We start from the raw sequence: 26,906 nt of genomic DNA, 5'->3' as shown, positions 1-26,906 counted from the left end.
GCTCAGAAAAAGGCTAACTCAATAAAAGGTTGCGCTGTGATTTTTTGATGCAGAAAGTTCAATGCGCATTATTCGAAATCATATGAACAGGGACGGAACAAGGATGTTTTCGAGTGGGGGGGGGGGGGATTTCAAAAAACATTGTCGTAACGCGCGCTCTACCCTCTATTTAAAAATATATTGGCGCCAAAGGTGCCTTTAGAAAGATTTTTGGGTCCTGCAGTTAAAATTCATATCTCAAAATAGTACAAAGGGCGACCCTTTGTGTCGGCAGGGGGTCGAATCCCTGATGAAAGGGGAGTTCGCCATCCCCCATATCCGCCCCTGCATATGAAAAAAGTATTTTTGTTGATTAGAGTCTATGAAAGTCTCTTTCTGTGATTATATGCAATCAAAGATTTCGAAAAAACTTCGAAATTAAATACATAGTAAATTTATTTAATGTAGTGCAATAATCCAACAATGTTGAAAACTTATGATTGAGAGAGCGCCAAGTTGACCAAGCGCAAGAGGTAATTCAACCTGTTGAAGCGCCGCTGAGAACTTTCTTTAAAATGCTATCTTATGTGGACTTGATTGTTTAATCTAAGTAACATTTATCCAGAAAAAAAAAGATAATAGATTTAAAGAAAAAAACTGAAATAAAAAAAACTAAAATTTCGAACTGAAAATGTTGAAATATGAAAAAAAAAATGAAAATGTTTGAAATATGAAATGTCGTCTCACCTGTTAGTGACAATTGCTCTGTGCTCCAGTATGTGAAAAACAGCACAGTACCTGTCGATTGTTATAGCCAGAAGAGTCAAAGAAGTCGAGGGAATCAGAAAGTGGTAGAGTGAGTTCTCAATCACACAGTTTACTCTCGTGTTTGAAATCGGACCCGAGCCTCGCATTTGGTAGTAGACTCCATTTGAAAAACAAAAACAGAAGTCCAAAACTGCCAGGGTTATTATGAACACGTCATTCGGGTTGATTTGTTTTCGTCGGGCGAACACTAACAGACAGATACCGTTGCCCAGGCAACCGAGGATTACAGTCACCCAGATGCTCTGGTTTGCAATGAACGTGCAGATGGATCGGAGAATATTAGGGGTTAATGTCAAGTGTGGCTCAACGTGGTAATCGGGGGTTATGTTTAAGGTTAAGTTGGTCATTTTTGTATGGTCATCTAAATGTGTAAATTACTTTTAAAAACGTAAAGGACGTTTTAATCTAAAAAATACAACGAATTTTGCTGAAATTGATGTCTTTGAAAGATAAAATGCTTTTAATAATACGTAGTCGAATTTATAATCAAATATTCATAAGTGTGGCCCTGAAACAAGAAAGGGCAATTAATTAAATAATCAAATAGTTAATCAAAAAGTTAATCTTTTAAAAAGCAACCTCCAATTGGCAATTTTTCGCTGATCACCTTTTCTATGGTTTGATTAATGGCGCAAAATGCAGTTTTTTATTGTTTGATTAATGGCACAAGTTTTGGTAAAACAATAATCAAAACGTTTTTTTGCTAAGTTGCGAAAAAGAACCAAATAATGATGGTTCGATAAGGTTCAAGAAAATGCTTACAAGAGTTTCTGAAATATGGAAGTGTTATGTTCCCTGTCAAACTAATGAGGGGGAAAGTGTAATTGAAAACAGGCACTTCCAAAATCTACAGGAAATGTCGTGGGCAAACTTCCTAACATATGTAGAACAGGCTGGAACAGGAGTAATTTTCTTCAGCTTAAGGGCAAACAAAATGGAAATTTGCAGAGGACTCAATGTGATCGTAAATGTCGCGTGGAACTTGAAAGTTTTTGAAATGTCAAGTTTCCAACCTACTAAATTGAGTTTTTTAAGCAAAACTTTGAAGCTTATCTGAAATGAATTTGTTTCTATTGGTAACTGACAAAACGCTTTTGCTCATCTAAACAAAATTAAAATTAATAACTGAAAATAAAAAATAAGCGAGTTATAACACTTAACTATAAATAAATGAACACTTAGCTGAAAATTTAAAAATTGGATAAACTTAAAGATCGGCGCTAAATCAGATAATTCATTCTAACAAACATGCCGGTGCCAAAATTAGTGGTTAACTTATTTTATACCAAATTGTCCTATTGGTGTATAAGTATTCCTGGTGCCTCAAAAAAAAAGAGGAAACATCACAGGCATGTTTCTCTTCGTCCATTTTATTGGCTGAAAATTCAGGCTAGAGAAAATATTTTTATTTTCAAAATGTTTGCTCTAACCGACAGATGTAAAAAAATGGCTTTATTAGAATGTGCTGGTTTTATTAGAATTTTATCTACAAAGCGTCTCTCCCTCCTTTTCACTATTAAGTCAAACTGTGATTTGTTAGCTTTTTTATTCTCGCATATTATGCTAAAAGGATTGATGTCTTGAGGGGGATTATTGAAATAAGTCTCAATTGGAAAGGTCAAATATATTAAAGTGACGTTTTTGTGTTTAGTTAAAAAAACAATCGCTTGACATTTGCAGATAAACAACCATCCAATTTCCAATTACTAAAAAAATTAATTCTGACGCAAATTCAATTATCAATATTTTTGGGACTAATTTTACGGATAAATGAGTAGTTCGTGCCAGTCATCAGCAAATAAATTCAGGAAAATCAACCATTCATTTACCAATTCAATAGATTCCCGGCCATGTATACAGTCCATAATAGGCCCTTATCCCTCGGGAAAACTAGTTGCCCCTCAGGAATTTGACATCTTTTTAACTAGTTGGCGACTTGAAATTTTAATCCAAATTCTCAGACAATCTTCGTTTTAATTGCTTCCCTAAAGCTTAGAAAAACCAATTTTTTCAATTTAGAAACAAGTCAAGAAAGTTTATGTTTGCATAAAAGAAAACTAGTCTAAAAGCCGTGAATATTACCCGGCTGCCCTTTGAAACTGTTTTAAGCATTCTTTGAAGAAACTCTTTGGGAATCATTTAGCTTACCTTATATCAATTAGGAATGATTTAGAGTGCTATATACCCAAACCGCTAATTTATTTACAAAGCCATATTTAGTTAAAGCGCTAAATGCCGAAGACTCAAAATAAGAAAAATCTGGAAAATGTATTTGACCGTTGCTATTCGATCAAAAACAATATTCGAGAGAATAAAGAAATAAGCATTCTAGAGGAAATTTATAAGGCCACGACCGATGTTGTGATTTTATGATCAAACTATTTACGAAAAGAAACATGTGCTTTCCTTTAGCGATTCTTGTCTCTCTTTTGATTTTCTCGATCTACCTTAAAACTTAAACCGAAGCCCTTAAAGGCGAAGCCCTTGATGTTCTAAATCGTTTTTATGGTCTATGGATTAGTGTTTGAAATAAAAATTTTGATGGTTTTTTCAAAAAAAATTCAAAAAAATTTTTGGAGTTATTTTTTGAAAATTATCCCACAGGATGTGTAAAATTAAAATGATGTATATCGCATAAAGAAAAATTTTAAATAGAACAAGCAAGACTGCTGGTGCATCAAGGCGAAACCCTGAATGTTTCGACTGCACTTTAAGGTCATTTAAAGTTTACCGTAGTTGAAAAGTTGAAGAAATGATTGAAAAGAAGGCTTTTTTTAAAATTATCCCTCACACGCTTATGTAAGCTACAGAAGCTGCATTTAGCGTCTTTTATCCTAATAATGCGACCAAATGGTTTTTCCTCAATTTAATTTGAATTGCATTAATCCGCGGCTGACACGTATTATGAGAACGCGAAATATCGCGCGTTAACACCAAATTGGCCAAATTAGCAATTTTTGAACCACCAATATTCACTAAAAAAATGGACACAGGTAAAATAAACTTTTTTTTTAAATTGAGCTCAAGACAACAATATGTTTTCGATGGTTTGAATAGCATGCCTCAAATCGTTTTGTAAGCATTTCTCAGACTGGTTAAATTGTTGCTAGCCCGTTAATAGGACGAGATGTATCGCGCGTTAATTGTCCCACTTGGCCAAACTAGCAGTTTTTAAAAGGCCATTACTTTACGAACAATGATCACAGCAGATTTTTTTAAAGTCTAAGATCAAGACAACAAAACATTTAGAAATATATATATATTTCAACCAAAAATTACTAGTTAAAAAATCAAAATTTGTCAGGAGAAGAAAAAGGAAAGCCATCCGAGCACAAGTTTTAAGTCACTTTCTCCAAATTTTGGAAAAATTAGAGTTAGAAAATCGTAGGGAACGAAATGAATGAATAGGTATTTGAATGAGAGAAAAAAAATTGAACAACGGTTTTCTGAAAAACCCCTGTGTTGATGGTATCCACAAATTATAGTTTTCAACATTCTGTTTTCCCAAAAACTATTCGATATGGATTAGGGGGCAGTCGGAACATTCAGGGCTTTGGCCTGATACACGAGCAGTCATGTTATAGGTTACGAAGCAAATGAATTAATTGGTTGATATCTCCAATTATTACCTATTATTATATTAAGTCGTCAAAACTATGATATTGTTGTTGCTAACTTTTATTTAGCATAAGACTTTTATTCACCCTAAAGCTGAAATTGCGTCTTATCAAAAAAAACAGGGCAATTCAACAAGTCAACCTAATTGAATTTTTACTTCATTTTGATATTCAATCACAAAAAAAGTATTAGAAAATTCTTTACTTTAACAACAGGAATCCAACCATGAAAAAATAACATGAGCAGGACACTTATTTAAAAATTGGTATAACAGTTTAACTTTGAAAAATTAATGGGAACAAAAAATTAAGTTATGATCTCCATTTTGATTTTAATCTGTTATGATATTTGAGCAAGTTAAAAACAGAAAACAATCTTTGATGTTTAGCAAGCTGTTGGAAAAACAGCAGTTCAACTTCATGTAGTATTTATAGAATAATACAAATCACTCCTTTGTTAGATAGACACTTGTTGAATGCTCATTTTTACGTCGATGCGAAATGAAGTACATCAAAATTCTAAAATCTATGGGTTTAACTTGCAGATAGAATGCTCTTTTTTTGCTGACTCGTTTCTTCTAACCTAATGGCACTTAAAAACATCCCGTATATAAGTTGGGCTACTAAATAACTGAACATCTATAAATTATAGCACTTTTTGTTATGCGCCAGCCCATTACAAATCATCTTTCAATATTGGTAAGTAATATATGCCGCGGCAAAGTTGCGCGGGGGGACCCGCACCTATTAAAATAGGGGGAACCCTCGTATTAAAATAGGCATAGGTATAGATTCCCGGGATCGCACCCTATGTATAAAAACAGGGAATAGATTTCCAACGTATTAAGATAGATTATAGGTTTCAAAGTTTCCAATGGTTCAATTAAATTGGTAGTATGACCCGCATCCAGTTTAAAGCGTTAATAATTGATTATATTACGATTTTAGTACCAGTCTAACTAAAATTGAGAAACAATCGATTTTAATCAATTAATAATCGATTAAAATCTGTCTTTTTAAAATCAAACTATAATTAATTATAATTATAATATTCGTCTATTTTTCGATACAATTATAATTGATTATAATTGATTATAATCCATTATAATCTGTCTTTTTAAAATCAAACTATAATTAATTATAATTATAATATTCGTCTATTTTTCGATACAATTATAATTGATTATAATTGATTATAATCCATTATTTTTACTCAAATTTCTAGTTTTTTAGTTTTGCACAAAAATCCATTTTAATCGATTATTATTGATTATACTCCTTTTTTGTTTGTCCATTTTGTCTTCGAAGTTGCATCTAAATTCCTTATATTTTATGCTTTTTGTAGACGTTCGTTTCTATGAAAACAAAGAAACTTTTTTAAAAAGTTTTCCAATTAATTCAAATTTATTTTTTTCATTTCTTCCCCATTAGAGTTGTTTTGCGATGCATATTTTAAGCATTTTTTAAATACCAAAACAAGCAAATTAATTTAGTTTCATGTTTGATTCGGAAGATTTATTTTTCATTTACTTCGGGAACCTTTCCACTCATATGAAAGGATCTCTATGAAACTTTTATTTCGTGGTAAAACCTTGTGTTCAGATAAACCAAAGTGTTCAAGAGATCTCTCTTTTAGAGATTTTCTTATTGACACAAAAATAATAACCCATAAAATATAATTCGAATGTAGTTTTGAATTGACAATATTTCGGCAAAATAAAAGATTATAATCGATTATAATCGATTATAATTGATGTTAAGGGTTTTTTGTAAGAACTATAATCAATTATAATCGATTATAAGAGATTATAATCTCTTGGAAATTATCACAATTTTAATCAATTATAAATCCTATAAACACCATATTTTGGTAATTATAATCAATTGTATTTGACAAAAAATCATCAAAATAATCTGTTATAATCGATTACTTACGCCTAAACATGGATGCGGGGATACCTTTCAAAATTTTTGGCGGCCGATTATTCCGATACACCAAGGATTAAGTTTCACACTAGGAAAGTATATAATCTTACATATTGACATGTGCTAGTTTTCATGATGGTAAGTTTCAGATGGCAAATTTCAGCAAACATGTAGATTTTTTTCAAATTTTTCTCAGACAAATATGTCACCTTTTAAACACCATGCAATGAGTGGAGATTATAGTTACAAATATTGATTTTTGTTTAGTTGAGCAAAATAATGGACATAAACAAAGATTTCTCAGACAAATATGGCAGTTTTGCAACACCAGATGTTGCCCAGTTCAGTAATTGAGGACGCTGAAACTTGTAAACTATATTTTATGTTTATTTATTTAAGCGAATTATTGGAATTAAATAAGTTTTTCTCTGACATATTTGTGTAATATTTCAAACTTAGAACACCATGATATCTACCGCAGGTATCGAAGACATTGATAACAGAAATTTAAAGTTTCATACAAATTACAAAATTTACTAAAATGTCACTTTTGTCATTTTGCCTGAACTTTTGTTTTCTTAAGCATGCGATTTGTTAATGTAACAGATTTGTCGAGCTTTAACAATGGCCCAAAAACTTTCGAAATCATTAGCTTGATCTAGAGACTTGTTTGAAGACTTCTCTATGTTGAATTTTTTCTTTTTTGAAATTTATTGGTTGAATTATCATCTACCTTTAAACAAGCCGCATCTCAATTTTCTTCTTTCTCAATCAAGAAATTACATCTCATATGGATTACAAAATTTACCTTGACAACAATAAACTTGGATCTCAAAAAAGTGTAAAGACTAAGTCTTTCCAATAGTAAATTAATAAGAACATTGGTGTTGAAGCAGAAAAAAAACCTTGTTTTCAGAAATTTACTCCTGAAACCCAATTTATAAATTTTCACTATTTTCTTATCTCTTATAATTTTTTTCGAACTTATTCCTTCCAATTTTCGAAAAACATAAAATTCTTGAGATCAAAAAGCGAAGCTAATCATGGTTGATTTTTTGCTTTCAGTTTTTATTTAAGTAATTTCTCCAGTTTTTCAAACATAATCTTGGGTATTCTTAGTTTGATTGTAACAATGTGTAAGTTTGACGTTTTTCAGAAAGAAAACAAAGAGAAGAAAAATTGAATTACACAAAAGGAAAAAGGTAATCACCACATCGAATATGATTTTTTGCAACAATTACCTATCACAACAAAAAAAAACCATTTCAACATGCAGTTACTACAAGACTGGTACTAGACTCTGCTTCTGTTAGAATTTAAAAAAACATGAATAAATTGGGTAAAAACCAAACCAATTGTCATTTTTTGCAGTTTTTTATGATGCGCTGATACTTTTCCTTAAAAAAACTAATTAAATCGTTTTCTTCTCATTGAATCTGCAAAATAGAAACAGTTTAATTGTGCTGTCATTACTTCATCTTCTTCTCTATTCTTACTTGGAACTGAGTTGAATTGACAATTGTAAAAAAAATCTTTTAGTAATTAAGGGACTTGATCAGCAGAAAATGTTCATGAGCTCCTTCAAGAAATAATTGATAGATCATCTAGCTGTTCAGCTGCTCCTAATTGAACCACAACAAGAATTTTGAAAACTAAAAAATCAGTTTCATTGCTTGCAGTTATTTGAATTAGCTTGCTCGCCTTGAGTTGGGCTTTTTCTTAACTTCAAACACATTTCTCACTGCTTTTGCAAAGTGCATTGAACGTTGGATACAGTTGAACCAGTAGTAATACGTAGGATTTTCAAATATGCAACATTAGTTTTTTTTTACTCTTACGGAATATTTAAGTCTAAAGAGAAACAACATAGATAATACAAGTACAATCACCCAGAAATTTTGCAAAAAAAAATACAAAATATTTTGTACGATCCAGAAATTTTAAAATAATCTAACATTTTGGTGACTGTTCTAATAATTTTAGTTTGAAAATTTGATAAATCTTCTCCGAAAACTATCAGTTTTTCAATTGATCCAGAGGAAAGTGGAGAAACAATACTAATCTTAAACTTTCTACAAGTTGTGGAAAATTTAACTGGTCAGCTGCATCCTGTTTTGAAATCAAATCAAAACTAGGTAGTAGTGATATTGAAAGTCTTCAATGTAGAGAGCTAAAAAAATAATAGTTAAAGGGCTTTAGTTGTAACATCGGAGCGAAATTGAGAAGTTGTAGCTAGTGAAACAACTGCCCGTCCACGCCGATTGATTCTAAGCTCTCTCAAAAAAAACTGTCGATAGTTGAAAAGATTTTACTTTAAAGATCCAGCGACAGCTAAAATCTGTTCACTGCAAATGCTTATTTTTTCTGGAGCTTTATTGAAAAATTTTTTCTGTATAAACTGGATTTGACGAGATAGCACAACAAATGTGTTGCTATAGTTTCCATGTGATTGTAACGAGCAGGTTTCTTTTCCAGATTCCAATTCAATTATAGGTAGTTAGGCTCAACTACTCAGTCATTTCTAATCAACAGCGGCCAATCAACAATTTTTGGACTATTATTTGAGTTAAATTTGAAATGATTTTAGTTCGAACTTTTTAATTTGGTAGTAAACATTTTCACAATTAAATAAGTCAATGGCAACACTCCCATAAAGTGACAATCGTTTTACTGTACTAAATCAGCTTGCTTTGTCCTCAAAATGATGCAATTCCTTTTCTTGCGGATTTTTTAACACTGTACCCATGACAAGCATGAAATCCTGTATTTCTCACTGTGGACGAGTTCAAAGCGTTCAATAATTAAACTTTAAGCTAGGATTGGTACCACGCATATCCAAAAAAGAATAAGGTCTGTCCAGAAGCAAAATATTTTTGAAATTTAGATGAAATAATTGTTTCCAAAACTAAGACTTTATCAAAAATCTCCAAAGAGCAATTTGTAAAATGCCTTTACCGAAATTGGATATTTTGAATGAAACTGATTTTATTAGTCAAAAAAGAGTTTGCAAGGGCGACTGGTTTTCGAGTTTGTTTAACGAGAAATGGATTCGGCTCAACTATTTCTACTCTTGGATTTCGTTTTTCCAAAGCCAACGGTTGTTGAACAGTGTTTGTTCCAACGTCTTTTGCAAACTTTTCTTGATTTTTTTGGTATCCGCTAACAACTTCTCCAAACCCTGGAGCGGCATTTTTGAACAAATCTGCTGCAAAATTTTTGCAGCTGGGACTATAATTTTCTTTAAAAAAGGGGTCCTGCAGTTTTACCAAGAGATTACGCAAAAGCACCAAATCGCGCGATTATGCCTCAACATATACTAATTTGGTATCTTTTGTGTCCAACACAATATCAACGAGTGCCTCGCCCCCACCCTATCGAGAAAACGCTAGATCCGCACCTGGTCTAAGCCTTCGGGTTTCAATCACTCGTTTATCATATTATATTGGAGACGGTAGTACATACTTCTTGCCCGCACCGAAGTTTCTCTGATTATTATCTATTATCTGGCGGTTTTGTGGTCGAACAAAAAATTGTTCTATTAAAAATCAATTATCTGGTGATTTTGTGGTCGCAGAACAGAAAAATCGATTATATGGAGAAAAAAACTCATTAAAAAACTTTAATTTTATGTTGATTATATTGGAATTATAATAGATTATAAAAGATTCCCGCACCGAGCGCCCATGGATCATAATCGATTATATTGTCATAATATGGTTTGCAATAAAATGACAAAATAATCGATTATAATCCATTAAAAATGGATTATAATCCTAATAATTTTTTGTCAATATAATCCATTATAATCGATTTTAATCCATTATAATGGATTTTTTTGAGGGGTTATTCATGAAATTTACAATTTATTTAAAATTAACTTATTTCCTGTTTAGTGCAGTTGCTACGTATTACGTTTCATAAATTGATACATTTCAGAACAAAATTTCTATACTTTTTGGTCTCTGTTTTTAAATTCATCGCAGTTTAACACTTCATTTTACTGTTTTTTTTTTACCACAAGCTCCCCCCCCCCATTTTAAACACCCCCCACCCTCAGTTAAGCCCCCAGTTCACTACCCCCACCAGTATACTACCCCCCCCCCCCCCACCCCAGTTTATGCCACTCCCACTATTTACCCTCCCCCAGTTTACCACTTTACCCCCCCCCCCCCCCCGATTTATTTACCCATCCCACGATTATGCCCCCCCAGTTTACAAACCCCCCCCCCAACTTACCCTACCCCTTCAGTTGGGGGGGGGGGGGGGGTAAAAAGCTAGAGGGGCCGTTTTTTTATGGCAAAAACAACAGATTTTATTGCAATTTTATGGCAAAAACAATCGATTTTATTGAGATTTCATGGCGATTTCAGGGCAAAAAAAAAGATTTTATTGAGATTATGTGGAGAAAAAAATACATTTTAGTGGAATTACAAGGCAATATATTCTTGATGAAAATAATCTATTTTCTTTCTATTATAATAGAAAATGTTGCTTAAATTGGTTACACATAATCGATTATAATGGCAATATTTTCGGCAACATTTTCTCAATATAATCTATTTTTATCCGAGAAACTTCGGTGCGGGTGGCCTTCTTGAATATTTTCTTTGAGGAATGTAATTATAGCAACGCAAGTTTTCGATGGTTCTGTGCGTATTAGTTTGTGAATGATAAATTTTTGCAGAATATTCAATTGCCTTTTGCTGTTTTGTAATTAAACAAATTTAGCGCCAAAACCATTGCTGGATTTGAGAAAAAATATATATTGGTGAAATGGAAACAAAGTTTTTCTGCAGATTAATGTAATTTGGCTTTTATTTTACCGCCAATTTTTCATCTTTAGTAAAAACTTGGTTCTAAAAAATGTACTTCTGATTGATTGTTTTTTTTTTCTTTTAAGACTTGATAGCAGTTCAACAAAAAAGGTCTTTTTTATCCCGTTATCATACTTTAGATTTATAAAATGAGTGAACATATGTGTTGCGTAGCTTAAGTTCATTATATTCTTGAATTGATCTTCGCGGTATTGTTTCAATGGGTAATATCCCTTTCACTGAGATAACTTTTTAATTTCTTTTTAAGTGTTACTTCGTGTTCTTTATTTGTTCGCCTCCAATTTTTTCTATTAAATCTTGGTCGTAAATGTTTTTGCAGTTTTTCAACTCATTTTTGAGAGATAAACTTTTGTGTACATTTAATTTTTTTGGTCACCTCAGCCTTGTTTTCCCCATTCAAAAACCCTGTTTTTTTATTGTTTCTATTAAAGCTTAGCAAGAAACTGATCTAAGCTCTTGTTCGTGTTAAATAATCTTTGTATTATTGATATGTTTATTGTTAATTGCCTACATCTTGTTAATTAGATTCAAATCTAATTTTGTTTGATCTAATGGCCGCGAAGGGAAAATGTTTGTACACTTTCTAAGGATAGCCAATACGGTGTCCCACTCTTTAACCCCACCTTATGTAGCCCCCAATTTTTAAACCTCCTTTTTTATAACCCAGTAACAAGCTAACCCCACAAATATTGAACCCCCTTTTAATGCCACTAATTTGTTTCAAATCAAGTCCTTTTTATAGCTACAGGATTATTCCTATTAAGTGTACTAATTGAGGCCGGAAAATTCATTCTTAATTCACTTGATGCCTCTTGTATCTCAAAAACAATTGCATTTCAATTAGTTAGGGAAATAATTCCTCATACACGAGTTTAAAACAGAGATAGCCTACTTGGCGCCAATTGAGAGCAACAAAAATTTTTTAAAAAAATTCACTTAAAACTATACTGCCTTACACTTCCACGTTTGTTCTACATTCTATGATCTAAAAGGTTTGAAGCGTCCTTGCATTCTTGTTTATCTTCCAAAGACAAACAAATATTAGTAGTATCATGCTACGAATATTATCTTAAACGTGAGAACAAAACCACTACGAACTGGAACTGCTGAAATTACCAGACTCATAAATGCCGAGCAAAAGCTATTACGGATGGCGAAAAATTTATCGAAACAAGGTGTGAGCATAATCATGAAATATCTAAAAGAAAACTTGATGCTCAACTAATTTTGAAAAATATCGAGAAGCTGAATGAGTGTAATGACCGCCGCAGTCATCACAACAATTCAGCCTACAACAGACAATATTGCCACTCAATTAGCCCTACTAAGAAAGGAAAAATTAGTTCGAATGCGCAAGCAAGCAAAACAGGATTTACCAGTCTCCCCAGCAACAAGAGTTTTCGAAATACCCGAGATATTCGAGATTTTTCAAAAATTTGACGGTGTACAAAATGATCACGGAAAGATTATGATCATGGAGAGATCACGGCGACGCGAAATGCTAAGTGAGCTCCAAAAGTCAAACGTTTGGTTGGCAGACGCAAATTTCAAAAATACTCCTAAAATGCTTTATCAACCTTACTCTATAACTGTTAGTCTTTCAGCAACAGCCAACGGTTGCATATTCGCCTTCTTTGCAAAAAAAGGACAAACGTACCTTCGTGTCTAGGAAGCCCTAAATAATCTAACCCCTGACAGTAGACATGAAATAATTGAAGAGAACTTTGAGCAGGCTGCTTTTTAAGCATTTCTTAAAACTTCCCAGAGTCTTAGCTGTCTGGCTGTGTTTTTCCTCTTTCTCAAAATTAAATGAGAAAATTTCCAGAAATCGGGGTGAAAGAGGAGCAAAAAACAAACCATGATTTTGCAATACCATTTAAATTGTTAACCTCGCTGTCTTTTGAAAAAAAAGGAAACTTATACAACGAAATAGCTGAGAAAATTCAAATAGTTTGCAATCGCACTATAAAAGAGTCGAAAAAATTGCAAATGTTGACGAGCTCTACCATATTTTGGATCTATCTCGTCCCAAATCGAGAAGTCCTATTCCTCCCTTCACTATTATACCAGTAAAATCCGATTTGGCAAGAACAACAAATGCTGTAGAGGGCTGGCATTATGGCATTGGAAAGTAATCGCAAGCTTGCAAAAAGACGCCTTCCTTCAAAAACTTATTTTCTTTAACGCCTTGAGTGGGCATCAATTCACAAAAAGAAAAAGTACCGCGTCCTGAGCAAAAAAGTGCGAACACTATGCAGTTTAACGAAGAGAAAACTCATTTGCAATTTTTTTGCGCTATAGCGAACACAAGTTAATCATTTTTTCTTTTGTTCTCTGTAAATGTTTTAAAATTAGAATGTTTTTTGTCAATTTTGTTGAGAAAAAACTTCTCCTGGCCGCCTCCGGGAGACCTAAAAAAGTGCTTTGGCTTGACTCGCATTTGAAAAATGCTGTCTCTAGCAATTTAATCCCGGAACAATCCCTCCTTTAGTGTTAATCTAGTTTGGGACTAAGAGCTGGCAAAAGCGTTTAGACAAGGAGTTGTAGGCTGACAGAATCGGCGTTTGATGAAACTTTGATTAGATTGACCAAAATTTTGGTCACAAACAGTTTTCATTCCATATTTCTTTTAAATTCAGCCAATTATTCTAAATTTAGCAAGGTTGTTTTCAAGATCAAGTTCAGTTTTAGAGAAATCTAATCTTTTTTGGTTAATACTTTGAATTGTGCCAAGTAGTTTTCGGATTAGTTTTCAAGTTCATATCAAGTTCTAGACTGTCGGCAAGGTCATTTCTGTTCAAATCTAAACCGCATTTGGCAGCTCGCATACTTTTTTGTTTTATTTTGCAAAAATTTTTGCAATTAACGCTTTGATGTTGTTCCAAATGTCTTTCAATTAGGCTTCATTTTGATTCTAACAGTTGGTATTAAGAAGGGGTCAATTTTTATTGACGTTGAATAATTCTGGGGTTATATAACAGGGGGTTAAGAAAAAGTGGGGTAAGAAACGCGGGATGTTAAGTTTGGGAACCAACCAAAACAACGCGCTACTTTTGGTACAATTTGTAATTTTTTAATAAGCTAACATCTTGAGTTCGAGTCTCACTGTTTGTATCAAATTCACTGGGAGTGGAGAAAATGCTTTCTTGAACCGATTTTTGTCCAAAATCTGATTGGCAATAATAAACTTTTATGATTTCCTTGCATATTTTTGAGCTTAAAATTGGTGTAATATTGATCAGTTTCTTGAAACTTATAACATCTGGCACGTATGTTTTAATTAATAAAAATCGAAAATAATTTTTTTAAAAAAAATCATAACCATAAGATGGAACGTGTATTTTGCATCCATGTGTCATAGATCAAAGATGGATGAACATTGTTAAAATGGCACTGCTAGATAAATGACACTTGAATGCAAAAAAATTGAGGTCTATGATACATTTCTGAATTGCAATGCATCTTCAACCCGGGACGTATCTTTTTTTTCCTAATATATGTTACGCCGTTAGTCTTAACTCAATCGCATCACAGCTTTTTGTTAAACAACCTGGTAGTTGAAGTATCAGCTTCAAAAGCAAAATAAATGAATTAATGGGATGAATGGAAAAAAGGAAGAGTATATGTGATCAGAAAAATGTTTTCTAAAACAACTCTAATTGTTTTTGAAAAATACTTCCGACTAAATTTCTGACTGAAGTCTGGGGTAATACTTAAGCTTCAGTAATTATTTGATCTATTCATGCCTTCCCTGTCAACATAAGCTGTCATGGTGTGCCAGTTGGTCATATCTGGAAGTTTGACCTTGAGGAATACGAAATACGTGGTTTTGGGATGAAGGTTGATTTTTCAAAAATTCGAATTGAGCCTGTCATGCTCAGTTTTCTCGCGACAAATGAAAACATCAAAAATAAAATCAGAACGACCGAATCGCAATTGCGGGAAAGTGACAGAAAAAACAGCGGAAAATTGCTATTCGCAATTTAAGTGATTATAATAATAACACGAGAGTAGAGCTGTCCTATCTTGATATAGGAGACAGAGTGATTACGAAAGAAGATAGAAATTCAGCTGAACCAGAGTGAACCTTCAGTGGGAGGTAGACAACTGAAGTCTCCCAATGGTTCAGACCCAAAACTATATTCTCAAGTTAAAACTCATTTCCTTCGATTGGAATTCATTGATAGAAAACTTCTCGAGTTATATTCAATTATTTTTATGCTAGAGTTACTAGATAGCTTAATTACTCTGATTCTCAAGTGTGGTGCTACGTAAGTTTCTAATTTAATTTTCCCGAGTGTATTTTATGATAAGTATGTTGAGGTAAGGCGAGTTTTAGGTTGATCCATCTGGAATGGATCAAAGTTCCACTGTCCAATAAAAAGTACCTTAACGGATTGTTCCGACCCTGTTTTTAACGGCGTTCGTGTTTTTTGGGTATTTTGAGACCTAGGTAGGGCGAAGTTCTTATTTTCTAGAGTGGGAGGTATTTTGGTAGTGGCCTTTAGGCTGTAACGGGTTCTAGTCTCATGTCGCAAGTGAACCGATTTGGCTCCGACCATTTTGAGGTAGAAAAACACAAGAGATAGTGTCCTTGACTCTTTAGTCAATGGTTATAGGGCGCTCCGGGGTGGTTTTCACGACATCATGACTACGGAGTCGAACCCACTTGGCTCCGGGTTACATGCCCATTCTAGAGTACCGGTGGTACGGTTCAGCGGGAACGTGTAAGCCTTCCGGTTGTACCGTGATAGCTTTTTAAGAAAACTCGAGAAAACTTCCTGGTACGCACTCCGAACGAAGCTTAGCTAACCGAGTAAGGGGGGTAACTAGGGGGACAAAAACACGAGCAAAAAGACGAAAAGCGAAACGAAAACAAGAAAAAAGAGTAGAAAAAGGAACAAAAGTCATAAAACAAAAAAAAAGACAGTGACTTTGACACCAGATTAGTTGGATCAAACCTTTAAATTAAATAAATAGTATACCCATACTGTTTTATAAGACCGATCGTTTCGATCAACCTAGCAATCTAATCCAGTGACCTCAATAAGGTGCCCAAGTGGGGGGCATTGTTAAGGGTTTTCAGATAAGTTGCAACTTAGCTGGACAACTAGGAGACTTGACTGGAAGAGGTGACCAGCCGAGTGGGAAAGTGGTTCACAAGGATTGAGCTGAACCACTAGGAGACTTGACTGGAAGAGGTGACCAGCCGAGTGGGAATGTGATTCACAAGGATCGAGCTGAACCGCTAGGAGACTTGACTGGAAGAGGTGACCAGCTAAGTGGGAAGGTGGTGCTGGTGTCAAGTGCAGTGCACGTCAAAGGGACAACCAGCACGGGACCGGTACAACAAGAAGAGGACGCGCAGGGGTGTTCTCAAGTTGGACAAACGGGTATCATTAAAATCCACATTACATTATAGGAAATAAGTGTAAACTTGGATAAGCGGAAGCCCCATTGTTTTGAGGAAGTTTTCACTCAAGCAGGCCTGGAAACAGGTCTACGGTTTTCTCTCGAGAGGTTTAGCACCCGGTGCTTAAGGGATTTTTCGGCTTAAGAGGGGGGCTAAAGAGGGGGGAGGTTGGACGGGGGGCTGGTTAGGTTAAAGGTTGGTAGTTGTAAAGTGTAAAAACGGGGGACACATTAGAGTAACTAATTATTCGGCATCGTCGATTTAGTTACATTAGATACTTACACGCGTTGGTTATATGAAGCGGAAATCCAAATTTAACATCGAGTTAAGGTAGGTACCCTGGTCGGATCGGTAGGGGGAACGGACATAGACAGTTTTTGTGATACCCCATAAGATCGCTAGCAGGGGGGAAGAAAACGCAGGGCAATCGGGTACCAGACGTTTTTTCGGACAAAGGTTGACATCTGTCAGCTTTGAATTTTAGGTCTCTTCATCTCTCTGTTTTTATAATTTTTCCTGTTTAAATTTTTACGTTTTGGTGAGAATTTGTTATTGGTATTTGAACAAACAGGTGATCACAAAATACCTGCGAAGAAGTTGGGTTTCAAATTGCCTGAAACAACAAAAGGGAGATAAATACAGGGGGGTCAGTATTTGAAGCTTTTGGCCATTAAGACAGGGTTTTTTGTGAAATTTTTTACTAGAGCTTAAGTGGTGGCACACGGTACAGTGGTTCAAGAGTCCCCACAACGAAGAGTAAGAAATCCTACTATCCAGACACTCGGTGACAAGTCTTGGGATAGTACCGAAGAAGTCTTGATACAGTGCAGTCTGGGGGCGGTCTTGGAGCAGTGCAGTCTTGGGACAGTCTTGGGACAGTGCAGTCTTGGGACAGTCTTGGGACGGTGCAGTCTTGGGACAGTCTTGGTCCAGAGCAGTCTTGGTACGGTCTTGGGACAGTACAGTCTTGGGACGGTACGGTCTTGGGACACTGGTCTTGGGACAGTGGTTTTGGGACAGTGGTCTTGGGACACTGGTCTTGGGACAGTGGTCTTGGGACAGTGGTCTTGGGACAGGGGTCTTGGGACAGTAGTCTTGGGACAGTGGTCTTGGGACAGTGGTCTTGGGACAGTAGTCTTGGGACAGTGGTCTTGGGACAGTAGTCTTGGGACAGTAGTCTTGGGACACTAGTCTTGGGACAGTAGTCTTAGGACACTAGTCTTGGGACAGTAGTCTTGGGACAGTAGTCTTGGGACAGTAGTCTTGGGACAGGAGTCTTGGGACAGTAGTCTTGGGACACTAGTCTTGGGACAGTAGTCTTGGGTCAGGAGTCTTGGGACAGTAGTCTTGGGACACTAGTCTTGGGACACTAGTCTTGGGACAGTAGTCTTGGGGCAAGGGTCTTGGGACAGTGGTCTTGGGACACCAACGAGAAGTACTGGGAAAGCACCGAATAGTCTTGGGACAGTAGAGAGAAAGCTTGGGACAGCACGAAGAAGTGGTGTGACGGTACTAAATGGTCTTAAGACAGGTCGAAATAACTGAATCAAAAGCAATAGGACTAGTCTGAACGTTAAATCGCGATAGATCGGATACTGTTGGGATCATGAATTAGTAAAATTTTAATAAAATCTTATAAGGAATAGGAAAGTAGTTTTTCTTTTTATTATCAAAAAATTATATATATTTTTTTCTCCTTCTTAGAATAGGATTTTGTAAATAGCAATATTGTAAATATAATCAATTGTAAAAAAAAATCATGAGATGGAGCAGGGTACCGGTAGCTGAAAAAAGATAGACAGAATCAAGACAAAATATAACTCGTCGCTACGTAAAATGAAATTGGTTGGCCCAAGAGTAAGAAAGAAGAACTTTTCAGTTAGCATGGTCAACACGAGGAGTAAAAGAGAGAACAAGACAAAAGAGGGCAATGAAGGAAACAAGCGGAACCCGCCAACGAGATTGACCTAGAAACACCAGACCAGAGTGTGGATGAGGTGGAGAAGAAGACGACAGAGTCAACACCGATGCCGAATGCAGAGGAACCAAATCCAAAGTCGATTTAGTTCTCGCCGATAGACACTATGGAGGACACAACGGGCAACACGCCAGAAACGGTAAAGGACGAGTCTCAAGCAAAAAGAACGTCATTTACTGAAAGGTTGGCAATGATGGTCGGGATGAAATCAAGAGACATAGTGACACAGAGGAACCGAAAGCCGAGAAAGGCAAAACATTCGGAAGAGTTTCCACGAAAACGACAGAGACCAACCAAGACGAAGACCAGGTCAAACCGGGAGCAGCTGCCAACAACAGGGCAACAGCTGACCATGAAACAACAACTTCTCTAGATCTGGGCGATCTGATGGCGAAATTAGATCAGATCGACAAGAGACTAAAGCACAGCGAGGAGGATAGAGAGGTGATAAAGAAAGAATTAAGATACAACAAACACGAGTACCTGGACAACTATTTCAATCTGGCGAAAGCGACAGAGGAAAAGCTTCAGCAGATGTCAGACAAAGTAGATGCCACTGATGGAGAGCGAGGCAAGAACATCAAAAAAGACATGCAAGAGATGAAGCAACGGTATGAGGCAGTGAACAGCCAGTTGGGGAGTCTGGAAACGAGAATGGACACAATGAGTAGGGACCAGGCTGAGGGTTCATGCGCAATACAGGCAAAACTAGACGCCATCTTGAGAAACTCTACGTCACAGGACAGGCCGGCAGTGGATCGAATGCAAGGCAACAGAGTTGACTTCATGGAACCACAACGGAACAAACGGCAATCAACACCGTTACCATTACCCCGGGATGCCGCGAGCACAGCACCGGGGGGGGCAAAGCAATTATGAAAAGTGGAACAGCAAATACGACGAGTGGTCCAGGGGATTCCACGACTCACAATAACGTGGGACCGGATGCCATGACGTGGGCAAGCACCTGGGAAATGATGAACAGGACACTAGAAGCCTTCGCCACGAGGAACACGGACTCGAGTGACAGAGGAGATAACAAATCCAGGAAAACATTCAAAAAACCGAAAGAATTCAAGGATGATTCAGATGGATGCATTGATACTTGGGTAGAAGTCATGAGATTACACTTGGAACAAGACAACTTGAACGATGAGAGACAAGCATGCACAGTGATACTCAGCAACTTAGAAGGCACGGCGTTGAAGTGCGTGGTTGCGAAGAAGGAAGAGAAACGCGACACTGCGGATAAAATCTTCGAGATAATGTTGAATCGATTCGGGTCAGGCATGAAGGGTCATCAAGCGATGATGCGATTTGAAAAGAGAAGGCAAAGGGACGATGAATCGATTGATCGGTTCCTAGATGATCTCGAGAGCTTGAGACGAAGAAATGATCCTGAAGAGTCAACGATCAGAAGAAACTTTAGCATCGCCTCAAAGTTCATTGATGGGGTAAAAAGTGATGACTTGAGAACAATTTAGCAACGTACTATACACTGTCGAAAGACAATGCACCGACTCCAGAGGAGATGAGACAGAAGTCATGGGAGTACATGCTAATGAAGCCCAAGAAATACACATATTCAGATAACAGGAACATGCAAGGGGGAGCCAACCAAAAAGTTCGTCATGGTACAAGCCTAGAGATGACATGGACAAACGTAGATCATGCGCGAACTGCGTGGCAGCTGATCATCACGTGGCGGATTGCACAACATACAAGCAGGGCATGAAAAGTCTGGGATACGCACCAGATGAGGAAGATATGAGCCAGACTGAAGAACACGAGTACTATAGTGGCTTAATCATCAAAATAGGTGCAAGATGCTTCTTCTGCAATCAGGAGGGGCACTTCAGGATGGACTGTCCTTTGTTTTGGGAGGCAGTCAAGAATCGGAGTCACCCCAAACATAAATTGGCGTTAGCGGCGGTGCAGAGTCAGAGAAATAGACAAACCGAGTTTGAAACAAAAAACTTGGAAGCACCGAGAAGGAACTGCCAACAAAGACAGTGAAGTCTGTAACGCAAGTTAACTGTGCGATAGAGGCCACGGCCAGGAACGCCCTAGAGATAAATTATGAGAAAGCGGCGTCAGAGGCGATTAACAGGGTGAAACAAGACCTAGCATTGAAGGAAATAGAGCAACGGTTGAAGCAAAAGATCGACAGACAGATATTGAATGAGACGTTAAGTTGCTCGGTGCCAGTGCCAGAAGCTGTAGCAGGGTCGACGAAGAGTGGAAATTGCAACAATCTGAAAATGGTGACGGGAGAGCTATTCGACATAACGAAAATTGGAGCCAGGATAATGTCGATAATCACTGTAGGTGGCCATGAGGTGACAAAGAACTTAAGTGAACCCAGCGACCAGACAATAATGCACATCGACGTATACGCAGATTACCTGAGTGCGATAAGCCCATAGACGACTTCTAGAGCCTTGAGGGCGCTACTCACGAGAGGTGGCAGCAAATCGGTCCGTGTGGACAACAGATATACAGAAGCTTATGGTCCGCATGAGGTGATGTTGAATATAGATGGGATAAACATCTACACGAAAACAATGATAACATGTGATGAAGATCTAGTGAGGCAGATCTACGTGGGCAAAGAAGAACTAAAGGTGAGATCGATTGGACACTGTGCCATGCTGGAGGAAGATGCAAAGCACATCGGGACAGAGGCAGACGTATCAGCACATGTGCTTGACATAAGTGGCAGGAAGACTCAGTTGCGTGGGTTACTCGATACTGGAGCGGTCTTGATTGTCATACCACTCGAAACTTGAGAGCGAATGGGCTGCAACAAAGATGATTTGATAGACTCGAGAATACGGTTGTCAGCTGCTAACAAAGGGGCGCTGCGGGTGCTAGGCAGAACACCAATAATAGCCCTAAATATGGGGGAACGCAATCTGTGGATGAGCTTTCTTGTGGTAGAAAACCTAGATGAACCTGACCAGTTCATTTTAGGCAGGGACTTCATCAGGAACTTCGACGTAACAATTGATTTAAACAATGCGATGTTCAGGATAAGGAACCCGGATAGGAGGTACGCAATTAAACCGGTAAGTTTAATAATAGCGAATGAAAATAAAGCACCGGTATTCTTGAATAAGAGGGTGAGGCTGAAGGCGAACAAAGCGGCAATCGTAAGCTTGCGAATGAAAACTTACAATAAACTAAGTGACAACAAGCAAGTATGCATGGTCCCAAATCCTAATAGTCAAAGTGCTGCTGTTTTGGGAAGATCCTTCTCGATAACCAAGAGCGGTCTCTGCGTCAGTGTCTTGTTGAATACTCTTGATATACCCATCACGATACAGAGGGGGAGGAAGCTGGGATATGCTTTACCCGTTAAAACTCGATATGAAATGACTGAAAATTCAAAACAAAATGAAGTTGTTGATTGTCCCAATCATTGGGACAAAATTTGTATCTTGAGATGATTGAAGAAAATAAAAGGTTCATCAGGTCTTGTGAAATAATTTAAGTCAGAGACAGACGATTGGCTATCGAGCTGTTCGAATTTTCCGGAACGGCCCACACTAGATCAAATGCAGAGAGACAAACCGGTCCTGCCGGAGATCGAACATTTAAGGGGCAAGTTGACGGACGAACAGCTCGAAGCCATCAAGGACGTACTAGAGCGGAACGAGGAAGTTTTTTCGAGACGTAAGGCAGACATCGGGTGTTGTAATTTTGTTGAGCATGAAATAGAACTTGAAGAGAATGCGGTACCACACAGGGAGGGGGCGAGGCGCATGACCCCCCACAAATCAGAGGCATGTAGGAAAGAAATAGAGACATTACTAGAGTATGACATGATAGAACCATCCAAGTCACCGTGGGCGTGTGGAGTAGTGATGGCCAAAAAGAAAGGCGACCAATTGAGGTTTTGCTGTGACTTTCGGTATCTGAACTCCGTCACGGTGAACGATGCCTATCCCATACCTAGGATTGACGAGAGCCTCTCGAAGTTAGGTTCGCTTGCGAGTTGGGGCTGTTTCAATGGAAACGGATGCCGTTTGGTCTTTGCAATGCCACAGCCACATTTCAACGGTTGATGGCACATGCGCTGATAGGTGTGACAAAGAAGTACGGCAATCTGGTAATGTGCTACGTGGATGACGTAGTAATAGCGACGCTCACACTAGAAGACCACATCGAGCGACTGGAGAGGTGTTTGCATGTATGAAGAGGTCGGGGCTGAAGTGTAAACCATCAAAGTGCGAGATACTGAAGGATTCGATAAAATACTTGGGCAGGATGGTGGACAGGCACGGCATCAGACCGGATCCCGATGCAGTAGAAGCAGTTCTAACTTGTAAATCGCCAAAAACGGAACACCAGCTGATGAGCTTCCTGGGTTTTGCGAACTATTACAGGGAATTCATCAAGGGCTATGCAGACAAGGTATACCCGATGCAACAATTAATGAGACACAAAGGCAAAAACTTCACATGGAACAACGCAGCAGCAGAATCATTCCAGAGAATAAAGAAAGAGTTGTGCGAGGCACCGGTGTTAGGGATGCCAACGGAAAAAGAGATGTACGTGTTGGATAAGGACGCGTCGGTAGTCGCGGTTTCTGGAATTCTCCATCAAGAACAAGAATGAAACGGGAAGACAGTCGTAAGACCAATAGCGTACGGGAGCAAAGTCTTGAGTGATACAGAAATGAAGTACGGGGCGCCGAAAGCAGAGATGTTCGCGGTGGTTACTTTTGTCGAGAAATACAGAGCATACTTAGGCAGTGAGCCATTTAAGCTGCGGGTCGACAACAGGGTACTCAGCTGGCTGAAGACGTACTCGATGGACCAGAGCTACATTGGGAGAATTGAGCATAGAACAAGGGACAAACATCAGAATGCCGATAGCTTGAGTAAGAACACGGAGTTCTACGAGAGACAGGAATAGAGGGAGGCGGACAGGCCCGAAATTAAAGATGGCTTCTCCTTCATGGACAAAGAAACGTATGACAGTCTTCCACTCACGAGATGGCTGGACAAGTCAGGCAAACCGATAGAAGATTATTCCGAATTACCAGAGGAGCCTCAAAAGAAAACAATCTTGAAGAAGAACCGAGGGATGCCGATAGAGATAATGCTCAAGTCAAAAATTGTGAGAAAGACGCTCAAGGCAAAAGGCTATGATCGCCACCAGGTGGAAACGGGAGATACTCAGGTAGATGAAGACTTGTGGAGATTACTTGAGAAACTCGCAGATGATAAACCCGTGAACGAAGGAAAGCGTAGGGAGGAACCGGAAGTCACGATACTGCGAAGGAGTGAAACAGTTGGCAACGCAGACTCTTTAAGAGGAAGCGTTACTGATGGCAAAGAAGTCGTGCGGTCACTGGTTGACAAAATCCCTGTTAACATACTTGAGCGGACTCAGGTTAGGAAGAAGAAAGTGGCGTTTAAGGAAGAAGCTGAACACCTGGGACTAGGTCAAGAGTCCGGGGAGTGGTCCACGTCCACGGAGGGAGAAGAAACCGGAGAAGCGGAATTGTCCGGGGAGCGTGAAGCATGGGATGAAGATTCGGAAAAGAGCAGCGATGATCAGGATAGTCTATGCATGATACTGGCAGAGGAGAAGATGAGACACCGCGACAGGGAGCTACAAACAGATCCCTCCTCAGGAACGTACAACTCGGATGAATAAGAAGTACAAGGAGGTGAAGAACTTGAGAAAGTTGCGGTATCGAGGAAACCATTCAGGGAACTATCATGCAACTCAAATGTCAGAACAAATCTGGTGCCAGAAGATGATATGAAGATCGTGAAGAGAATAATATGCGTAAAGCTGAAGGATGACATCAACAACCCTAGGGAAATGAATGGACAGATCCTGGCACTAAAGGAAAATGTCAAAGCGAGATATAGGCTGTCGGACCTGATAAGGGCCCAAAAGAATGACAAAATGACAAGTAACCTGTCCAAATGGATCCGGACGGGGTCCAATGAGAAAAGGGAACTCGAGGAAGACAGCTACAAGATCTTGAGCCAGTTCTACAAAGAAAAAAAAATTACTCTATCACACAGCTGATGGGGTGGTAGCGTGCAAGAGAAAAGATGAGGAGAAGATATTACACAAGCACAACCTCATCATATTACCACAATTGTATCAGACGGAGGTGTTCTTCAGATTGCACGATCAGATGGGCACCAGGGGATGAAAAAGTGCGACAGAGAATACTTCACAGGTTTGATTGGCCAGGATTAAGGAAAGCTTGCGAGAGATGGGTGAATGCATGCCTGGCATGCCTGCAAGTAAAAAACCCAAGGAAAATGATGTTCCCACTCAAGTCTGTTGAACTCTGGGAATCTAACGAGGTGGTGCAGATAGACCATCAAAAAATCTGCATGACAGAGTTGGGTTACAACCAGATACTGGTCATAATAGACCACTTCACAAAGTTGGCAGAAAAGATCCCGTGTCAGACATCCTCAGCAGAGGAGACTTGTGACCACCTGATAACGCATTGGATATCACGATATGGTTGTCCAATGACTTTTCAGTCAGACAACGGCAAAGCCTTTGTGGGGGACTTGACAAAAGAATTGATGAAGAGGTCACACATTGCTCAAGCACACTCGACAACCTACCATCCTCAGGCCAACAGGCTGGTAGAGAGACAGAATAGAACGTTGGTGAACATGTTGAGGGTATCTGCTCAAGATACATGACGGACTGGGATAAATATCTGCCGCAAGTCGTAGGGGCGTGCAACAGTACGCAACACTCAACAACGGGCATCAGTCCTTTCATGATGTTGACGGGCAGGGAGAGAGCAATGCCCCTGACATTCGTTTACCCGGAATACGAAGGGAAGAGGACGTCGCCTCAAGCTTGCGTGAGAGAAGCGATCAGGATACAGCAGGAACTAAACGAGCTCTGCAGGAGGAACACTGCCCAAGCACAAATGAGACAGCGCAAGAAATATGATGAAAAGATATAACAGGCGAAGCCATATGAAGTGGGCCAGTACGTGTGGGTCTTCCAGAATGTCATACCGCCCAAAGGGACAAAGAAACTACTTAAGAAATGGAGAGGACCACTCATGATAACGGAAGTACACCAACAAGGACGGTTCTACCGCTTGAGTACGGGGCGAGCAGCACATTATGAAAATCTGAAGCCGCACGTCCCATCCCAAGAGAACTGGTGTATACCACAGGACATGGAGCGACTTGAGTACCTACTGGTAGAGCCAGCGTGTGAAGTGGAGCCAGCGTAATCAAGTTGGTACGGTAATTCTCAAGTTGGTACGGTAATTCTCAAGTTGGTACGTGCGCAAGATCATCCAGAGATTTAAAAAAAATGGCAGATCGATTTTGGAAGTCCATGCCTGCGGCTCTGAAGAGGCCCACGCTTGATGAATTATACAGACGCTTGAGGGATCTGGATTACACCCAAGTGGATGAGAGAATGGCAGTGATGCGGAACGCCATCCTCCAATTGGAAGATCAGGGTGAATGCAGGGAGTCTGGAACAGAAGCGGTTTTAATGGTCGGCTACACCATTGATGGCATATCCAACCGAGGGCAAACCAGATGCCTGTCCTGGAATGTGGATGGAGGGGTGAGGGGATTCGACTTGGCGAGGAATCCTGGCCTGAGCAATAACACCGAGTATGGCGCAGGGGAGTTCCCACTACCAACCAGACCATCAGCAAGGTCAGCGGGCCAACACACGAGTAAGACACCCCCTTCCGGAATACGAAGGGAAGAGGACGTCGCCTCAAGCTTGCGTGAGAGAAGCGATCAGGATACAGCAGGAACTAAACGAGCTCTGCAGGAGGAACACTGCCCAAGCACAAATGAGACAGCGCAAGAAATATGATGAAAAGATATAACAGGCGAAGCCATATGAAGTGGGCCAGTACGTGTGGGTCTTCCAGAATGTCATACCGCCCAAAGGGACAAAGAAACTACTTAAGAAATGGAGAGGACCACTCATGATAACGGAAGTACACCAACAAGGACGGTTCTACCGCTTGAGTACGGGGCGAGCAGCACATTATGAAAATCTGAAGCCGCACGTCCCATCCCAAGAGAACTGGTGTATACCACAGGACATGGAGCGACTTGAGTACCTACTGGTAGAGCCAGCGTGTGAAGTGGAGCCAGCGTAATCAAGTTGGTACGGTAATTCTCAAGTTGGTACGGTAATTCTCAAGTTGGTACGTGCGCAAGATCATCCAGAGATTTAAAAAAAATGGCAGATCGATTTTGGAAGTCCATGCCTGCGGCTCTGAAGAGGCCCACGCTTGATGAATTATACAGACGCTTGAGGGATCTGGATTACACCCAAGTGGATGAGAG

At 38.6% G+C, this 26,906-nt stretch overlaps 2 protein-coding genes across 6 annotated transcripts in view; both read right to left on the bottom strand.

Moving 5' to 3' along the window:
* The window catches only part of LOC134851268 (uncharacterized), a 56,412-nt gene extending 54,235 nt beyond the window's left edge, over nt 1–2,177 (bottom strand). The window contains exons 1-2 of one of the 5 annotated variants that reach the window (XM_063867272.1): nt 1,415–2,177; nt 727–1,168 (exon numbers count right to left, since the gene is read on the bottom strand). In XM_063867272.1, coding sequence (XP_063723342.1) covers nt 727–1,154 — 428 coding nt within the window. In that variant the 5' untranslated portion in view covers nt 1,155–1,168; nt 1,415–2,177. Of the gene's footprint in view, nt 1–726 lie in introns of all 5 variants that reach the window. The other 4 variants (XM_063867271.1, XM_063867274.1, XM_063867275.1 and 1 more) reach the window with 4 other exon arrangements.
* LOC134851945 (spermatogenesis-associated protein 17-like) overlaps nt 1–26,906 on the bottom strand; it is a 290,103-nt gene that overhangs the window by 169,244 nt on the left and 93,953 nt on the right. The window lies entirely within an intron of this gene.

This window comes from Symsagittifera roscoffensis, chromosome 7 (genome assembly GCF_963678635.1).
Source record: "Symsagittifera roscoffensis chromosome 7, txSymRosc1.1, whole genome shotgun sequence".
In the NCBI taxonomy this organism is placed as follows: domain Eukaryota; kingdom Metazoa; phylum Xenacoelomorpha; order Acoela; family Convolutidae; genus Symsagittifera; species Symsagittifera roscoffensis.
This window is presented reverse-complemented; position numbering and strand designations above follow the sequence as displayed.